General features: G+C 43.1%; 1 protein-coding gene across 2 annotated transcripts in view; it reads right to left on the bottom strand.

Moving 5' to 3' along the window:
• LOC147701296 (uncharacterized) overlaps positions 1 to 18,281 on the bottom strand; it is a 134,515-nt gene that overhangs the window by 54,790 nt on the left and 61,444 nt on the right. For both annotated transcript variants that reach the window (XM_086930023.1, XM_086930024.1), the window contains 2 exons: positions 10,930 to 11,019; positions 9,597 to 9,650 (listed from right to left, as the gene is read on the bottom strand). In XM_086930023.1, the coding sequence (XP_086786149.1) occupies positions 9,597 to 9,650; positions 10,930 to 11,019 (144 nt within the window). The remainder of the gene's footprint in view (positions 1 to 9,596; positions 9,651 to 10,929; positions 11,020 to 18,281) is intronic.

The raw sequence follows: 18,281 nt of genomic DNA, 5'->3' as shown, positions 1-18,281 counted from the left end.
TCTTGGTGCTTCATATAGAACTGCTAAAGATTTAGGTCTGCCTTTCTTCCTCTAGTTTGTTTTTAGCAATGACTAACATCTCTTAAACGCCTGGCCAAACTGTCCATAAAAATGAGGCTACAGAGTAGAAAATAAGATGGTCATCCGTCCTAGGGCAGAGCGGCCTAGTGGATCTGATCTCATACAATCTGAGCAAGGGCAGAAGCATTCTTTTGCACTCTTGTACATATTTTGTGCAAAAAACCAAATAAGTGCGATGATTTGTCCTTTCCGCTAAACATACATTCACTGACTTCTCTTCCTTTAGCAGGCATTGCACATCTAACAAGATGTTCTCTGGTAGGCAGAATTCCTGATCTGAACTGTAAAGCATATGTTTCTACTCAGGACGAGTCAGATCCAGATAGTTTGCTACCTGGGGCCTGCCAGTATTCGAAATAACCTCCCAATATTTTATTGAAGAGAGCTTCGCCAATAGCGCTCTTTGACAAGGACTGCAATGCCTCGCCCTGCCATGCTTGGATGGTCCCATAGGTGCCCCAGTTGTAGCTAAATCAGTGAACTTTTCACATGGGTCAGCCAACTCCTCCGGCTCGGGCCACCGGAACTAGCATCTCCCAGAAAATGATGATAGATTGTTGCCTTTGCCTTCCTCCCTAACATAATCCCATACAGCACAGGTTTTAAAGCTGCTTGTTGGATAATTGGCGTGAAGTAAAGTTCTGCACATAGTGCCAATAGGGTACCAGGCCCCAATCTTAACAGCGCCCCTAGGAAGTTGTTTTCCGCTACTTGCAGGGGCCTCAATTATGAGTTTTTGCCAAAGGGCAGCACAACAGGCCTTCCTGCATCGCTTCCCTACAACAAAAGAAAAGGGCATTAATGTGCCGTATCTAAAAGATACGGCGCATTCCTGTCCTTTTCCCCTGCGCCGGTGCCCATTGGGCTGCCAGCGCCAACACAAGCACCTCTGCACCATGGTGCAAGGGTGCCTGCGTTGTGGGGAAGATTATTTTTGTACAGGAAGGGAAACCTTTCTGTACAAAAATAATCACAAGAGGCTTTTCCTCTTTCTATGTGTGCTGCAGAGTGCAGAACACAAAGAAAAACGAGGAGAAATAAAGACATTTCTCCCCGTTGCGCCTCCCTTACACCTACCCTGGGCTGGCGTAAGCTTTTGGCGCTGCCTCAGATTTACAATTTCTCGTGAATCTGGGGCAGTGTCAAAACGCCATGGATGTTGCTGGGGACGCCCCCAGCAACACCCATTGCGCGCCCCTTTAAAGCAGAACACTGCGTTAAAGAGACTGATATTTATCAGGCAACATTAACCCCTTCACTGCGGCGGCTCTTCCGCCGCAGTGCTACGGGGGTGGGGCGGGCGCGCGGCGGGCGCATGCTGATGACGGAACCGCTCCGTCACCAGCCGCGATTGCGCTGTGCTCAAGACAGAGCGGTTCCGCCACGGCCCCGCCCGCTCAATAGAACGTTCAGCGCAGGCGCAGAATCCGCGCCGCGCAGGCGTTCCAAGCGGGCCGTGATGGAACCGCTCCGTCATCAGCACAGCGCGACAGCGGCTGATGACGGAGTGGTTCCGTCACCAGCAGGGGAGGGGCTAAGCCAAAAAAAGTGGCTTAGTGCTGCCTGATAAATATCACGCAGGCTTCTGCGCCATGGAACGTCACAAAAAGTGACGTTCCAATGGCGGACCGCACTCCAGAGCTCAGCCCCATCGGGCTCAGCCACTACTGATGTCTATCAATAGATTTGAAGGATGCTGCTAATACTTTGTGCACCTGCCTTATGTCTAAATTTGAAAACTGCCCAAGAGAACTGTGTCAAAACTTTTACATGCTTTCAGTATCTTGTCTCTCCAACTTAGTTGTTCTGTGAACTGTATCCCAAGTAATCATATTGTTTGACACTCAAGATGCTCACCGGTTATCATTAGTCTTCTCTTAAACATAGGGGACGGTTTTAACACCATGCTTTTTATCTTATTACAATTGATGGTCAGTGCCTTCCTTTGGCAGAAGTCAACAAATAATTTTGCGCAATCTATGCTATGCATTTTCTGTTTGTTACAGAAGGACTGCTTCGTTCGCAAACAATAACATTGTTCAGCAATGATAGGGGCATAGCCGCTCCACATCCGCAGCATCAACAATTACCTGGCTTTCTGTAAGGCCATCAAGACCCATCTCTTCCCTCTTACACAGGCCTTCCTTCTGTTAGTAGCCTCCCTTTCTATTGCTTAGCGCCGGGACGCCCCTTTGCTGGGGCAGATGCGCGCTTTACAAAACCTTAAAACAATTAGTTCTTCCATTAGGTGGTCTACAACATCATTTAAAAAAGGAGTAAAAATCAGTTGGGCTAGCACGCAGCCTTGTCGTACACCTTTTTCGATAGGGAAAGTCTTGATGCATTCACCTTCCAGACCATACCTGACTCCAGTTGTACTAGTGTGGAGTGCTATTATTGTTTGCAAAATAGAGGTATCCACCCCTCGAATTTCCAGTCATCTCCATAGTTTTGTTTGATCCACAACGTCAAATGTCGATTTCAAATCAACAAAGAGTAAATCTAATGATTTTGTTTTGACTACATACTTATAGCAAATCATACATAGATAGTTGTTTTGGTCGAAGATTAATATTGTTATTACATAAAATTCGTTACAGAAAGGCCCTTGTATCTCCACCTCCTATTTTGAATCGTTACAGGCAGAGTCTTTCTTCATATAGGTGAGACTCCTAGGTTTTGCCACACCAATAATCTTGTCCCGTTTTATACAGGTCTTGATTTAAAGATAAACTTTCCAATAGAGAGATTGATAAGATAGTCTTGGTAAAGATGGTGTAAATAAATAAGGGCCATTGAAACGCGTCAACACAGCTATTAGACTCAATCTGATAGTTGACTGGAGCCCACAGATACGTCCATACAAGCTGGTATCGGGTTCTAGCCAATAGTCTGTTCTACGGATGTGTCACAGTTTATGAAAAATTATACTGTCAATTGTTTTTCTCTCAGGGGGTGATTGTGAGGATTAATTCCTTATCATTTTTGCAAAGGACAGTGTATGAATTTGTCTTCCTAAACATATTTCTCATACAGTATATTTTTGACTATATTGGGATTTTAATATTTTTAATAGGATTTGTAAAAAACGTAATACATTTTTAGGTCTCGCGACCTATCGATGTGGGCAAGCGCATCGAGCGGAGCGAGAATTCATGTGGCGAAAACATCTTCAAACCAAAGGGCTTTCAGCCCCGCGGTTTTCATGAAGTTCACGTGAACATGCACGCGCATCGCATGCAAGCCCAGCCTCTCCCGCCCCCATCCGGCATCCGGCTTCTCCTCCCCTAGCAGCACTCCTCCCACACCAGCAACTCCCCCCTCCCACACCAGCACCTCCCCTCTCTCTCCACGCAATCACAGCCTCCCCCTCCCACACCAGCACCTCCCCCCTCCCACACCAGCACCTCCCCTCTCTTTCCACGCAATCACAGCCTCCCCCTCCCACACCAGCACCTCCCCCCTCCCACACCAGCACCTCCCCTCTCTCTCCACGCAATCACAGCCTCCCCCTCCCACACCAGCACCTCCCCTCTCTCTCCACGCAATCACAGCCATGCCACAATGAATTCACGATCTTTTTATGAAAACACCGGAACCAGTTATGCGGGTGTAGGGTGTTTAATACAACCTCGTCATGACAGAGGTAGTACAACCTTGTGCTCTTGCCTCTCCACTGGCAGTTCTGCTTACTTTTCTCGGAAAGCTGCATTCCAATCCCTGAACTAGCTACTAAAATGGGAGTACGGTAGCCTGATAGGCAAAAATACTAACGTTCAATTGGGGAAGCAATACACAGCACACGATTCTTTTAATTTTGCAATGAACATCGGGGAATACAGTAAACGGGGAGTCTGACTGTTATAAATCATTGCCTTAAAGAATGACGATTGAACTGTTGTTTTAATTCACTTGTGACGTTCGCTGAATACACAAATCTCCGCGGTGTTCAGTTTGATAAATGTGGAATGATAAATGGCGCTGTGAGAACTCGCACCCTCTAGCACAAAGACCCCAGCGCGCGCTGAATTAGAACTTTCTCGACCTTCTTTAAATGAGGTCATTCCCCACTCTTAAGTGGAAATCAGCTCTGTAAATCGGTTATATATTAACTAAACATGCTTTCACAGCACCTCGACTTCCTATTTTTTTAAAGGTTAGATACAGCTTTAAAAGCACAATGTAGTAAAATCAGATAACCGCTCCTGTGTTTTCGGATGTTCTCTTTTCCTCGTGAAGGAGGGTTGAACATTTATCTCAGCAATGTCGACAGGAGTGACCTGGATGTTTCCTGTCTGCCTCCCTGTGAATAGCATGCATATACGTCCCTTACGTTCGACGTCTCTCTGTGCACCACCTTCCCTACCCCCTCCCAGACACACATATTGATCTGCCTCTCCCCCGGTTAGAAAGTGACCTTCTGCCCCCTCTCCCAATTAAGTAGCCTTTACATTTTTTACCTCGTCTGGCCACTTCAAGCCCATTCTACGTCATGTGCATTTGAGCAGCAGCGAAACGGAGAGATGATCAAACTCACTCGGCCCCGCGGAGGCACACTGTTATGTGGGTTAAAAAACGTTTCCTCAGAAAGGGAAATGTCACACCGTGGTGCGAGAAGTAAACAGTGTGAGGTGCGTCTTTAGCGAGATGCACAGAGGCTACGGAAAAATTGCCTGCAAATAGATTGGCTCTCCCGGTTTGATGAATCATGGTGTTGAAAATCCTTTTTTTAGCTAATGGCTATCGGCTAGTGAGATATTTTTCCTGCTACCATGTTCAATATCAATTTTCAGGGCAATAGGAGATAGCGTTTCTGACCGGATTTGCTGGAGACTTGCCAATAGAAAGTGCTGCTTACACCACTTAGCAGTGTGAAGGGAACGACGCCACACTCTCCACAGCATTCAATGGAAGCAAAAATGGGTTAAACGTCTGGAAGAAACAACACTTAAAAACAAGCACTGGCGTTGCCAATGGGTCTCGCAGTAGGAAAGTTGGAGCTATTGGTTTTGTAAATGACATTGTATATTTATATATTGTTATTGACAATGCCAATAACAATATATAAATATAAAATGTCATCTACAAAACCAATAGCTCCAACTCTCCTACTGCGAGATCTATTGGCAACGTGCTTGTTTCATATTGACTTGGATCCTTTGATTTTTGGTTTATTGCTTGGGCTTCATACCTTTTCTTTTTTTTTGCTATTGCAATTTCTTTCTTACTTATATACAACTTGCTGGGGATTGGATGCGATATTGTATGTATGAGTCAGTATAAGTAACCAAGGAATAATTTAAACTTCTTGTACGAGTGTACCCTATTTCCTTTGGTCTACCAAAGGGTCCCTCTCTGATTTCTGGATATATATTGTTGCTCCCTTGTGACTGTGTAGCTATTTTCATGTATGGCGAGATATTTCACCCATTAAATTAACTAGGTAGGATTTCTGTTTTCTTGTGACTTTTATTCCCCTGTTTTCCTGCTTTTATATTCTTCCTTACAGGGGCCCTCTTCTTGTTTGTTTTGAAGCTAATAGTTAAGTGGCACTGCTTACTCCACCTCTTGGTCAGCTGGTCATCTACATACTTTTAATCACTCAGTTTGTTTATCCGATTCTATAATATCCCAATGTCTTTCTATTATTCCAACTGTAATTTCAATTTTGTCGTGCACCTTGCAAACCACCTAAGTAGGCCCATTAGCTCTGTCAGTTGGTCTACTGTGGAGGGTTTTGCTACTCGAACCTCCAGGACTTTCAAACCACTACATGGTTGATCTGGTTAATCTTCTGAACGAAACTCGTAATTAACTTAGAGGCTGGTTGGAAAACTACCAGGGGTTCAACTGTAGACAACTGCTGATCAGGAGGCATTTTAATAAGGGATATTTGCTGAAATGTTGTTGACACTCTCTTATGGAACTTCTTCCCCTTTGGTGGGATCATAATCAGTCCCTTGTGCACTCTCATGGAGCGTCTCATGACAATCTGTTTTGCAGTTATACATTTATTCCTGGCTGTAACCGTACTCCTCAATGATCAGCAGTCAACGTCAGAGGAGAACTGGGATTAGTAGTAACTCTAAAACACTGTAATGTTCCAAACAGCGACCAAGTGGGCCATTAAATCCTTGTGTCTTGGCTTGATATCTCTGCCCTTAATACTGGATTCCCCCTTACTAGTACCGCCGCCCTGCTAGCTTACCACTGTTATCGCTTCTAAGGGCCCACCACCCTCCACTAATCACCTTTGTAGTCACCACCTCTCCACAGGACTCCCGGGTAGCTAGTATGGATTTTCAGGTGGTGGGTTTTTTGCGGCGCCCATAGCCAATAGCCAACATCAGACAGGGGCAGATGGTACTGGGAAGGCACAAGCACACCAATTAGCAATGTTCCTGGACCCTGGGATTCAGTATATTCAGGTGAGTAATGCAATAGGACTTATACACTGCCCACTTGCCATGAACACAAAAGTAGCACAATGCTTACAGTTTACAGCAGCCCTCACCATCGACCACAAGCAGAGGCATGGTGGGCTGGAGATCATAAAGGCCACAAAGACCATAAAAACTGGGAGCGTGAGTGCCTCACTGCAGGTTCTAAATAAAAAAGCAGGCTAAAAAGAAAGAGACCGGATGGCTATTTTTGCCGTCACTCGCACATCCTCAGTGCTCCTTACTTGTGCTACTTGCGGCCTCGTCATCCCCACTACCCTACTTCCCCTTCCCAGCCCGGATACCAACGCCAAGTGCTGGATGCTGAAAACGAGCACAGCGTGGCTCAGCTCCGATCAGCAGCATCGCCTCCACCATCATCGTCTCCCCAATGTCCCCCAACAGCTCCAGTTTAACCTTAAGTCTGGCTCTCCAAGCGTCCTCTCAGCCTTGACTCCACAAGGGTCTTCTCAGTCGGTCAAGTGTGTTCTCAGTCTATTTTTTTCCTCAACGTCCTCTCTGTACTATCGGTTTAAAAAATGATACGGGGAATTCTGTCAAAACGACTGAATCCGCTGACTTGAATTGTGCCTTGAATGACCCAGAAGGATTTGCATTGAAGGCCATCCAACTGATCCAGCAATCACTGCCAAGTGATTCTAGAGAAACACTTGCATTAAGTCACTGAGATTGCAATTATCTGTAACCTGAAAACAACTTCAGCACAAAATATCTCCAATGCATTTGATGGAGCAAGGGAGTGACAACATTTTTTGTGTACCCCATGTGAAGTCAGTTTCTCATAACTATAACATGTATTAATGGTGTGAAGTGAATTATCTAACCAACAAAGAAGAGCATACACAGAAAAAATGCATGTGGGAAATTAACTTGCTGATTTTGCAAACACTAATGTATTAATCACGTGAAAATGTCGTACTAACATAGTGCAATGATGCTTCTAATTAAATAAAGCTATGCATTTATGTTTATTGTGAGTATTTTTGTGACAAAACAAACAAGTTTGGTAAGGAAACAATGCATTTATGTTGCTTTCCGCAAGGTAACCTCTAACAGGGTGAAATTAGAATGGTGGGAGGTAAACAGAAGGCTTTAATTCTAAAATCTAACGTCTGTTGTGTTTGTTTTATATTAGTTCCCATTGAGACCCATGCGGCCTAGCCAGAAAATGGCTGCTTTGCGAGACTCCATGAAAGTATGGCTCTACGCATGCGCGACTGTGCCCGAGAGATGTTTGAACGGCCTGTGCCCGGGCTGCTAATGTCAAGGTCAGCTTGGCCTAGGATATCGGACAATTGCCAAAAAGGATGCTCGAGTTTGTGAGCCTGGGAAAATTGAGTGAAGTAACTACATTATGTATAAACAATACAAGAACAGGATGATCAGTATCAAACTGGACAAATTTGACTGTATGAGAAACGTGCAAAATTTGGACAATAAGGAGATGAGGTGATCTTAACCACCCCTCTAATGGACCATTGAGGAATGAGTATGGATCCTAAAGTTTCAATTTTTAGTTAGATAGTTAGGGAAAAAGGGTATAAAAGAACTAATACGAAAGAGAGAAAAAAGCGTTTCCCGAATTTATTATCGCACCACGACATGCTGTCGGGCTGAACTTTGGGTGCAAAGACTTTTAATTTTAATTTTACTTTAACTTTGGATGGGGTTTGATATTGAATGCGAAGTCCTGATGGGAGGTAGACATCGAGGAAGATAGAGAGTCCGATTTTGGAAACTTGTGTAGTTTATTCTAGTCCTTTCCGACGAACTTGGCAATATGATTTTCTAACTTTCTTATTTCTTAATTGTTTGCTAATAAATGTCAGATTTATTGAAATCAATTTTTCTCCTTGACTAAAATTATAGAAATGTTTTAATAAGAACATTATGAGCTAAATTGTTAGAATTAAATAAATAAAGTCATGACAGAATAAATAAAATAATGAGAGAAATAAAGATAAATGGGAAACAGTGAAGTAGAGCTGGTCTTGATTTCCATCAATTAACTTCTACTAGCTGGTCCATCAACCGAAACAGTGGGGTGCCTTGATGTTATTTCCTATGAATCTAGAGAATGGGAACTAGTTCATATGTGCATATGTATAAAATGTATAGAGTTTAAATTTAGATTAATATGGTGCTCCGCCGTCCAGCAGCTCACCTTCTAGTCTCACTGATCTTGGGAGCGGTGTGATTGTGTGAATGAGTGACTCACGGTGCTATGGGCCCCACCGACGAGTAAAGTAAGGTAGCTCCTGAGAAAAAAATGAGATGAATTGGTAGGGTTGTTTGAGAGCCGCGCTGGATCACATTCAGTCTTTTTACCCAAGCATATTGGGAGTTGAGTGGTACCACGTTGGAACAGGTGAGATAAACCCAGTTCGGCGTCATCCTACAAAGATTTGCATAACTTCTGCTTGCAATGCGACTCGATTTAACCCAAGAGTTATTAATATATGAAGATCGTTCAGCTAATAATAGTCTGGAAATGTCTTAATGTTACCCAAATTTGAATCAAGCTCCAACTAAAACTGGCAATGATCCTTCTATTAGAGACATGATTTAAGCCTAGAGGTCTCTGGTACACACAGAGAATTTCTAGATGACATGTTATGTGGGGAGACTTAACACTTACTAGAAACATCCATAAACAATACATTGCTATACGTTCCCCCTCGGTATTAAATGAAGACAGCAGGTAAGCTGTCAATATTGACTCAAACCTGGTGATCACATGCAGTACATTGAGCCGCATCCCAGTTACCTCAACCATGTCAAACCGTTTTATTGGGGATTTTAATGCCTCTGATCATTCATGGATCACCCTTTGATGTCTCTACAGGGGAAGTGACACACCAAGGCGGTGCGCCAATGGTGATATCAGAACTAAGCGCTTCATGCTGCAATCCACAGATACGTTAAGGGAGGGACCGGGAAAAATAAAGAAGAGGCTGCAAGAGGATGAACGATTACGTTTTTTACATCTGTACAGTGAAATTCATATATTGATCCACATTAATGGTACATATCATAGATGCAAGGACAACTTACCAGAGGTGCTTTGGAAGATGATTAAGAACAGGAGGATAAGAATTGCCCCTCGTTCTACAAGTACAGGAGAAAATGAAAATTGTTAGACTGCATAACTTGTGACTACTATTACATATGCTCTGTTGAAGTGTCCTGCAATCATCAATAACTATGAAGACAAAGCATATGTTTCAGCTAGATTTTATTTTGGCGTGGTCTTAATCTGGTAACACTGTACTATCAATACTGTTACTATGTTCAGCATTATAACCATATAAAAGAGCTGCACTGGCCAATTCCAGAAGACCTTAGTATTTGCTGACTTTCCAAAATCCAGATATTTAGATGTTTATAACTTTAGCCAGTATATTTTCAATTTGGGGAATTAGAAAACCGACTGTCAGGGTCCAAGGCTCATTAAGCAAACGCTGCTGCCCCTCAGACTTTGAATCGAACCTTTAAGCCACTGGCTTTAAGGCTCTTGAACGCGGTCTGCTGCTGGGTGAGCAAGATATGAAAAGTGTTACTGAAGCCAGCACAATGGCTCAGTGAGTTAAACACAGACATTTATTGCGATTCCCAGGTGATAAATTTGAATCAATCAAGGTAAACTCAACATCTCCTTCTTCTGGTATCTAAATATATCTTGAAACAAAACTATTATACATGACATGGCGTTATTGTTTGAATAAAGCAAATGAGAGGATGTGGTCTAACACCTAGGGTGGTTGATCTCAAATCTGGGGAACCAGGTTCGAGTCTTGGCAATGACGCTGAACATCCTGTGAATCTGGGCAAATCACTTAATCTCCCCATGCCTGACAACATGAATGCCTCCTTGTGGAAAGCAACTGGTGCTCCTGTAAAGCGCTCTGATACCTTTGGGACAAGTTCGCACTATATAAAACTCTGTCAAAAAAAATCAGAAGATACTTACACATTGTGCTAAACCTATGAAAATGAAAGGTTTGACTCTCAAAGTCTAAAAATAGTTTTGTTGTGTAAAATGGGCCCATTTGCATCGCCTTTGTAGTTTCAAATGTTATTTACTTCTGACTATTCCAATTTGTATGCCAAAGAACCTCAACTGCTGGCGGGTATCTGAAATTATCATGGGAGTGTTGCAGTATAAAACTAGCGAATACATTTTTGTAAGAATATCTTGGAAATATAATAGGTTATATTATGAAACATTTGGCATGCCACCACCATCTTGAAATGCGCAGTGCAGAAAATATACTGCTGCAAATGTTATCATGTCTACTTATCTCATGCAGGCTTTGTGGCATTAGGTGCAAGTCATGCAGACTTCCTGAAGTGGCATTCAATCAGTAATAAATATTGCGAGACTCACCTGCCCTGCCAAGGGCACAGCTTCGAAACAGATTCAGGAAGCCACACCTCACCACTTCAAAGAGATTTGTTGTCCCAAAAGTCTTTAATCCTATGAAAACGAAGATATGTGAAAACACAACAAAACATTATTGATTATAAATTCATACAGCACTAAAGATAACTTATGGCCTGGAATGTCAGAACAGACAATGGAAATTGTTTTAAATAAAAACATACCATGTGTATTTGTAAAGCGCACGTTCACCCACAGGTCTCTTGGCGCTGAATAACAGATGTTTATTGCTACCCAAAGCAATGGCACTCTCTTTATCGACATCGGAGTGGACCCGCAGGGAGTCGAACCTATGACCATGCGGTCCAACACACGCCCCACAGTGGATGCATTAGTCTACTGAGCCACCAGACTCAGCTAGACCAAGAATCTATCAGCAGTGTTTACATGTGTAGTATTCCTCTGCCCTGCCATTAACTAGAATAGGGTGAAGGCGTGAGTTTGTCTCTGGCAGCATTAGCAGGGCGCACTTCTGGTTTTAGCTGTAGAGATGCCTTAACAGGCTGTTTCCTCGATTTCATGATGGAGACCCCATGGCCTAGTGGAGGTCTCCAGGGTCCTCTATTTTCAATTGTGCATGCCGTTTTGCAATCCACTATGCTTTGATACTAACTGGTGGCTGTGGTAAGATGTTTTTGTTGTAAATTATGTCTAGAGAGTAAAACAGGAAAGGGAAGTCTTGCAATTCAAAATAAATTAATTCAATTGAAAAAAATGAAAAGAATTGCAAGTAAGACAGGTAATGTCTTTGTCTAAAATAAACACAAAATCTTCTTTACTGTCCCAGATATAAGAATTCAGAAGACAATGTAGCAGAAACTGCAGTTTTGGACTTACTTCATGTATTGTGTCCACCCATATGGTATCAATGATTGCAGGAAAACCTTCATAAGCTGATCTAGGTGAAGGGTGTCCAACATAGGTCCAGGAGGGTCAGACTCAGCTCAGGGTTTCCATATTAGGTAAAAGTATTCTAAACTGAATTAATTTCCATAGTCAGGGATTACCCAGAAATTCTGGTATGGATCTGGTCCTTCTGGACCTACGCTGGACACACTTTGTCTAGACATACGGTTGGACGTTGGTGCTGAATTTTGACAGCAGGACAAAAGTCGGGCCGCTTCTGTGCAGCATGAAATAAGTTAGAAGCCACTGACTGCAAAGAAGCGGCGTGGCTGTCCTATACAGTGATGCAACGTCAGTGAGAAGGATTAATGATGTAGTAAAGGGAGAACAGAAGAACCTATGTGTGACAGCTCGTTGTACACAGCATGCGGATGTAACAATGCCAATAAAAAGCATATTTTAAAGCAGTGCTTTGCAGAGGAGGGCTGGCAGTGCAGGTGGTTTCTTTGGGGCATATGTATCAAACACATTTTTTAGTCGCAAATGCTGCAATTAGCAAAAAACAGCATTTTTGCGTCTAAAAATACGCAAAAAACGATGTATAAGCAAAATCGCATTGCAATATAAAGGAATCGCAAAATTTGAGATTCCTTAATTTTGCGTAAGCATTTAAGGAATCGCAAATGGCAATTCCTTAAATGCTATGTATCAAGCACTCAAGTTTTGCGATTTCTTTATAAGAAATCGCAAATTACCACCAACTTCAAGTTGGTGGTAATTTGCGATTTCTTTCAATAATGCACTTTTTGGCATTTTTCAAAGTGCCATGTGACGCACATACATGCCCTTAGGGCATGTATGTGCACCATATGTGCACACATGCTCATATCAGGGGTGCATCAGGGTGTCCTTATGACACCCTTGCACCCTTGAAATTAATCTCATTTTGCGATTCTCAAATTGCGAATCGCAAATTGTGAATGACTTCCCATTCATTCCTATGGGCCTCCTGGCCCATAGGAATGCATGGGAAGGTATTCCTTAATTGCCAGAGACCTCTGTTGGCCCTGCCAGCCTGACGACGCGAGGACGAGGAGTGCGGAGCTGCGGTGCAGAACGTGCGTAGATCCGGCGTCCGAGCGCAGAGCTAGCTGATCGACAAGCTAGGACGCTAGGACGCTAGGACGCAAGGATGCTACAGCAAAATGCGGCAGCAAAGCGGCTGCGGATCCTGTGAGAACGCGGAAGAAGCTGACGATTTTCATGTCTAAGAGCTTGAACAAAGCCCGTCCAAATCACAGAGAGACGCCAGAGACCCCCCAGAGCCTGCCTTGAACTACGTGCACTGCCCGACTCAACCGGGGGCAATATAGCGGTTCGGCGGGGGAGGGGGACAGGCATGGGAGTATCTGTACGGGAGCGCCAATAGTGAAGTGGCACCCGAGGTGCACCCGTTGACAAACGTGCGCAGGGCAACAAAACGCAAGCCCATCAGCACTGATTCTCTGTGCAGGGAAGGAGATCTGAAGGAGACCAGACAGAAAGTGCTGCAAGGCAGGCTGGCAGTTAAAACGGCACAACAGAGGTAAGTGAATGTGAAAGTGATAGTATGAGGGAAAGTATATAGTACCTCCCTATTCTAATAATCATAAACAAAGTGTGAACTGGGAGTAAATAGGGAATAGCAGCAGCAACACCCGAGAAAAAGTAGACCTAAGAATAAAGAAGGATGGCCCCGAAAAGAAAACAAAAGTGGCGCAAGGAAGCTCTCGAAGAAAGTGCAGAGAGGAGTGAGTTAAGGGATGAATCAAGGACTTTGGAAGTGAGCCAGGAAAGTCAGGCTTCTGTTGAAGATAATAGCAAGGGGCGATGTAAGAAGATGAAAGATAAAAGGGCCACAAAAATAGCTCTGCAAGCCAAAACAGGTTGCACCTCAACATCTAACCAGAAAGATAGCACGATAGCTTCTAAATCAGTAAAGGACTTTGTAGGGAAACACTACAAAACCACAGAGTTACCTGCAATAAACTTGGAATTTGAGGAGGAGCACCCGGCGGAGAAGGGAAAAAACGCAGGCCTGGAGGAGGAGAGCCGGATGGGGAAAAACATGGGAGGGTCCCAGAGGAAGAAATTGAAGAAGAATTGAGGGACCCCTGCTGATAAATCTCTCCCTCCTGAGTCAAAATCTCCAAATGGCAGAACCATGCCTCTCACCATCCCCTAAACTTTTTCACCTCAAATTCTGGGAAATGAAAGGCTACTAGGAAATGAAAACCATGGATCAAGTTTCGTGTGGGGGGCTTCATCCAATCAAGTAATGCACCAGCATGACGATTCAAGGAAAGGAAGCCAAGATATTTCGGGAGGGAACAATCCACAGGACCCGGACATATCTACATCACCCACATCATCCATGATGGACATACTATTGATGTTACAGAAAACACTGCAGGGAATCTTAGAAGTAACAATGCTGAATAATGGAGTTTTAAAATCGCAAAAGGTGTTTTTAAAAAAGATTGAAGAGGAGCTGGTAGGAATCAAAGGTCAGATGCCGCATATGTTAAGACCAGTAGCCACTCCCATGCCCATAGAACAAAATATAGTGAGTGAACCGGCTGAGGTACAGGATAATGTATATATATCTAAATGACCTATGCTGATAAAAAAAGCGTTGCAAATATGTAAGGGTACTCACTAAAAGCAGGGCAGGTAAGAAGCCGGCCCTAAAAACAATAATCAGAGGAAAAGGGAAGGAAAAGGAGGGCGAGGAACAGATAAGTCTAAATGCGTCTGCCCTGACCTATGTACCGAGCAGACCCCCGCAATCAGAGAGGAAAAATGACACTTCAAGGGTACAAAAAAAGAGTCCGAGTAGTAAGGGCTTATACGAGATATCTCCAAAGACTAAACCTGTAAATCAGAGAGTAAACCCATCCTTAGGGGAAACATCAAATACATCAGAGGATTGGTAACTCAGATAAAACATCACAAGCCCAAGTCTTAGTAGGAGTGGAAAGTAAAATAAGGCCCCAAGAGTGGGCAAAGGGTAGTAAGATAAAATCAGAAACCCCTAGGATTGTATCAGAGGTGGATAACAACAAATGGGTGTATCTGGAATCGGCACAAGCAGGCCAAATGGGAAAGAAATTGAGGAAAATGAACCCATTAAATAGGGCTCAGATTCTGACCTCCTTGTCTAAATGCATACGCCTGAGGGGGATTGGCTCAAAAGACCTGAGACAGGTGGGCTTCATAGAAAATATTTCTGGCAAGGAAATAACAAAAGTGCTACTCTACTCGGATCTGGTAAAAATGGCAATTGTAAAAGCTACTAGCGAGATAATACAAGTAGGAATAAGGGTAATTCCAGAGAGGGAAGTAAAGGGGAAAGTACTCTCGGGTAGCAGCTTTCTACAGTGCCATGCAGGTCTGGGGAGGAGACAGGTGAAGCTTTTAAGAGATAACATAGAAGATGGTAGCCGCCTGAACATAGTGGTAAATAATACAGGAAAGGATGACTCATGGGATAATTGGAGTCAATGATGTGATTTGGGAGAACCCTTCGAGAGGTACATGGAGGGAAGGGGTAAAGACGATAGCCTAAGTGTGGTAGAATAGGATGTAGGGGTGTCGCATAGTCTAAGTCTCTTGACATGGAAAGTAAATGGATTAGGCAATGAGTGTACACAAGAGAGTATAAATAAAGTAGTAAAAAAGGTGGAAATTGCCTGCCTACAAGAGACTTGGACTTGCGACGAAACCCCCTTCATCGAGGGGTACTTACAACTAAACCGACCGGCTGAGAGAAAAAGAGAGGGCCATGCATCAGGGGGCTTAATGACCCTAGTCTCAACAAAAGTACTAAGAGACATAACCCAGCTAAATGTACAATGTAAATGGCTACTGGCTTGTAGATTAGACCTTTTAATCTGGAAAAAGAATTTCGAAATGGTGGTTGTTATAAACGTATATATGCAGTGGGATAATGCGGCAGAGTATGCGATCGAGATGGGGTATTTTAAAGAGATCATTGACTCCCTACTCGAAAAATATGCATCAGATATATTGATCATTATGGGGGATTTCAACAATAAGCTACACCCAAAGAAGTCCGATCTCCGGAATAAAGAATTGTTGGATGCCTTTGGAATAAATTATGCTTGCTTCCCAGTATGCGATCCCTCGAAACAGGATCTGGAATTGGCAAATCTGTTGGGGGGGGGGCTTTTTTACCTAAATGGAAGAGTTAAAACAGACTGCCCGGCAGGGAAGACTTTCAAAATAGGGGCACAGAACTGTCCAATTGACTACATTATGTTAGCTTGGAAATTCCCTCTAGTACGGGAATTCAAGTTACAACAAAGCGAAATCAGTGACTACGCGCCTCTGCACTTAAGGATATATGAGGGAAGGTGGGAGCCCAGAGAGAAAGTGATCCCCCAAACGAGTGACGACAAGATTAACTGAGGAGTATCAAGAAAAACTAAAGGCCTTTCAACTGAAAGTTGAACCAGAAGATCTCGGGAGTAAAAACCTGGAATGGTTTATAGAAAAGATAGCCCAAGTAGTTCAGTGTCTTACAATAGAACTAAAAAAGGACAAAAGAAAGGGCTCAAAAATCCCAGTTAGCCGAGCAAAATGGTTCTCTATTGACTGCCAATCTAAAAAAAGGGAGATAAGGACAGTATCAAGAAGACAAAGGAAAAACTACACTAAAGAAAGACAAAGATATTTAAATAAGTTGAAAGCCGAACTTAAAAAAATGGTTACCGTTGCAAAAATGTCATACAAAGAGAAATGCTGGATGGATCTGTTAGAATCAATTGAAAATAAAAATCTAAGACAATTTTGGAAACTGGTAAAGGCAGCTTCCGCCCCAACAGATGGAGAAATGAAATGTGTTGTCAGTAAAGCAGCCTGGGAAAAGTATCTAAGGGAGTTGTATGCGGCACGGGATCTCTAAAGAGCCACAGAGTCCCTACCCTGGCAGGAAATATCAGAAGACTTAAAGCTAGATTTTAACGAACAACAAGTAGAAAACACAATAAGGGAACTGAAGTTAACTCGTGCTGCAGGGCCTGATAATCTCCCCGCAATAATATTAAAATCAGAGCTAAAGTGGTGGGCAAGATTTTTCTCCCAGATGTTCCATATAATATTACCAGAAGGCTTAATGCCACTGAACTGGAAAGGCTCTGTACTCAGGCCAATCCATAAAAAAGGTAGTATGGACAGACCACAAAAGTACAGATTGATCAACCTCCTAGATATAGGGGAGAAGGTATTCTGAAAAATTGTGTTAAATCAACTAAATACTTGGGTCGAGGAGTTTTCAATTATACCTGTTGAACAGGGAGGATTTAGAGAAGGGCACTCCACGATAGACCACTGCTTTGCACTATGGGCAATGGCGAGAAAGTCAACGGAACAAAATGGCAAGCTTTGCTGTTTCGTTGTCTTCCGAGCAGCGTTTGACTCAGTAGATCGGGATTGCCTACGGGAAATCCTTACCGAGAAAAATATACCTAAAGACCTGTTGGCGATAATAAAAGAACTACATCGAGGTAATTGGGCCCAGGTAATTAGGGATACAGAGGGGTCATTAACGAAAAAAATACCCATAGCAAATGGCCTGAGACAGGGCTGCTTTCTGGCCCCACAGTTATTCTCTATTTTCCTCTCTGATTTACCCGCCTGTTTAGAGGTAGAGGGTAGCGCAAGCCAAAAATGGATGGGAAAAAGGTGCCATGTCTTTTATATGCGGATGACCTGGTAATAGTGGCCCAGACTGAGTTAGGTCTCCAAAGAAAGCTGAAATTCTTTAATGAATACTGCGCAAGAACATTTTTAACAGTCAATTTAGACAAGACAAAAATGTTATGCTTTGGGAAAAAGGTAATTAAGTTTACTTGTTTTTTAGATGATCTTAAATTGGAAATGGTTAATGAATATCGATACCTAGGGATGTGGTTCGATAAGACATTAAACTGTCACACTCATCTGGAAGCCCACAGAGCAAAAGCATACACATCAATCTCCAGTCTAAAGATGTTTAACCAGGATTACGGGGATATGTCCCACCGCCCATTACTAAAAACCTTTAGTGCAATGATACCCCCGCAAGTCCTCTACGGTGCAGAAATACTTTATTTGAGTGGTAAGGGAGTCTGGGGCCTGGAGGAAGGGAAATGTTTGAAAACCCTTTTATCCCTCCCTCAATCCTCGATGGTTCAAGCAATAAGAACCGAAATAGGAACAAAATCTTGGAATGTGCAAGCACGAACAATGGTGGTTAGAGTTTGGGAACGTTTAGAAAACGTAAAAGGCCAAAAAATTGCACAATGGTGTAGAAAGAGGTTCAAAATAGCAACCTAAAATGGGCAAAATCGTGCAGGGAAAAAATGGTGCAGGCATGTGAATGTTTAGAGGAGGAGTTGTGCCAAGAATCC

The sequence above is a fragment of the Lissotriton vulgaris genome, chromosome 7, assembly GCF_964263255.1.
Source record: "Lissotriton vulgaris chromosome 7, aLisVul1.2, whole genome shotgun sequence".
NCBI lineage: Eukaryota > Metazoa > Chordata > Amphibia > Caudata > Salamandridae > Lissotriton > Lissotriton vulgaris.
The sequence above is the reverse complement of the archived record's forward strand: the minus strand, read 5'-3'. Positions and strand labels throughout refer to the sequence as shown.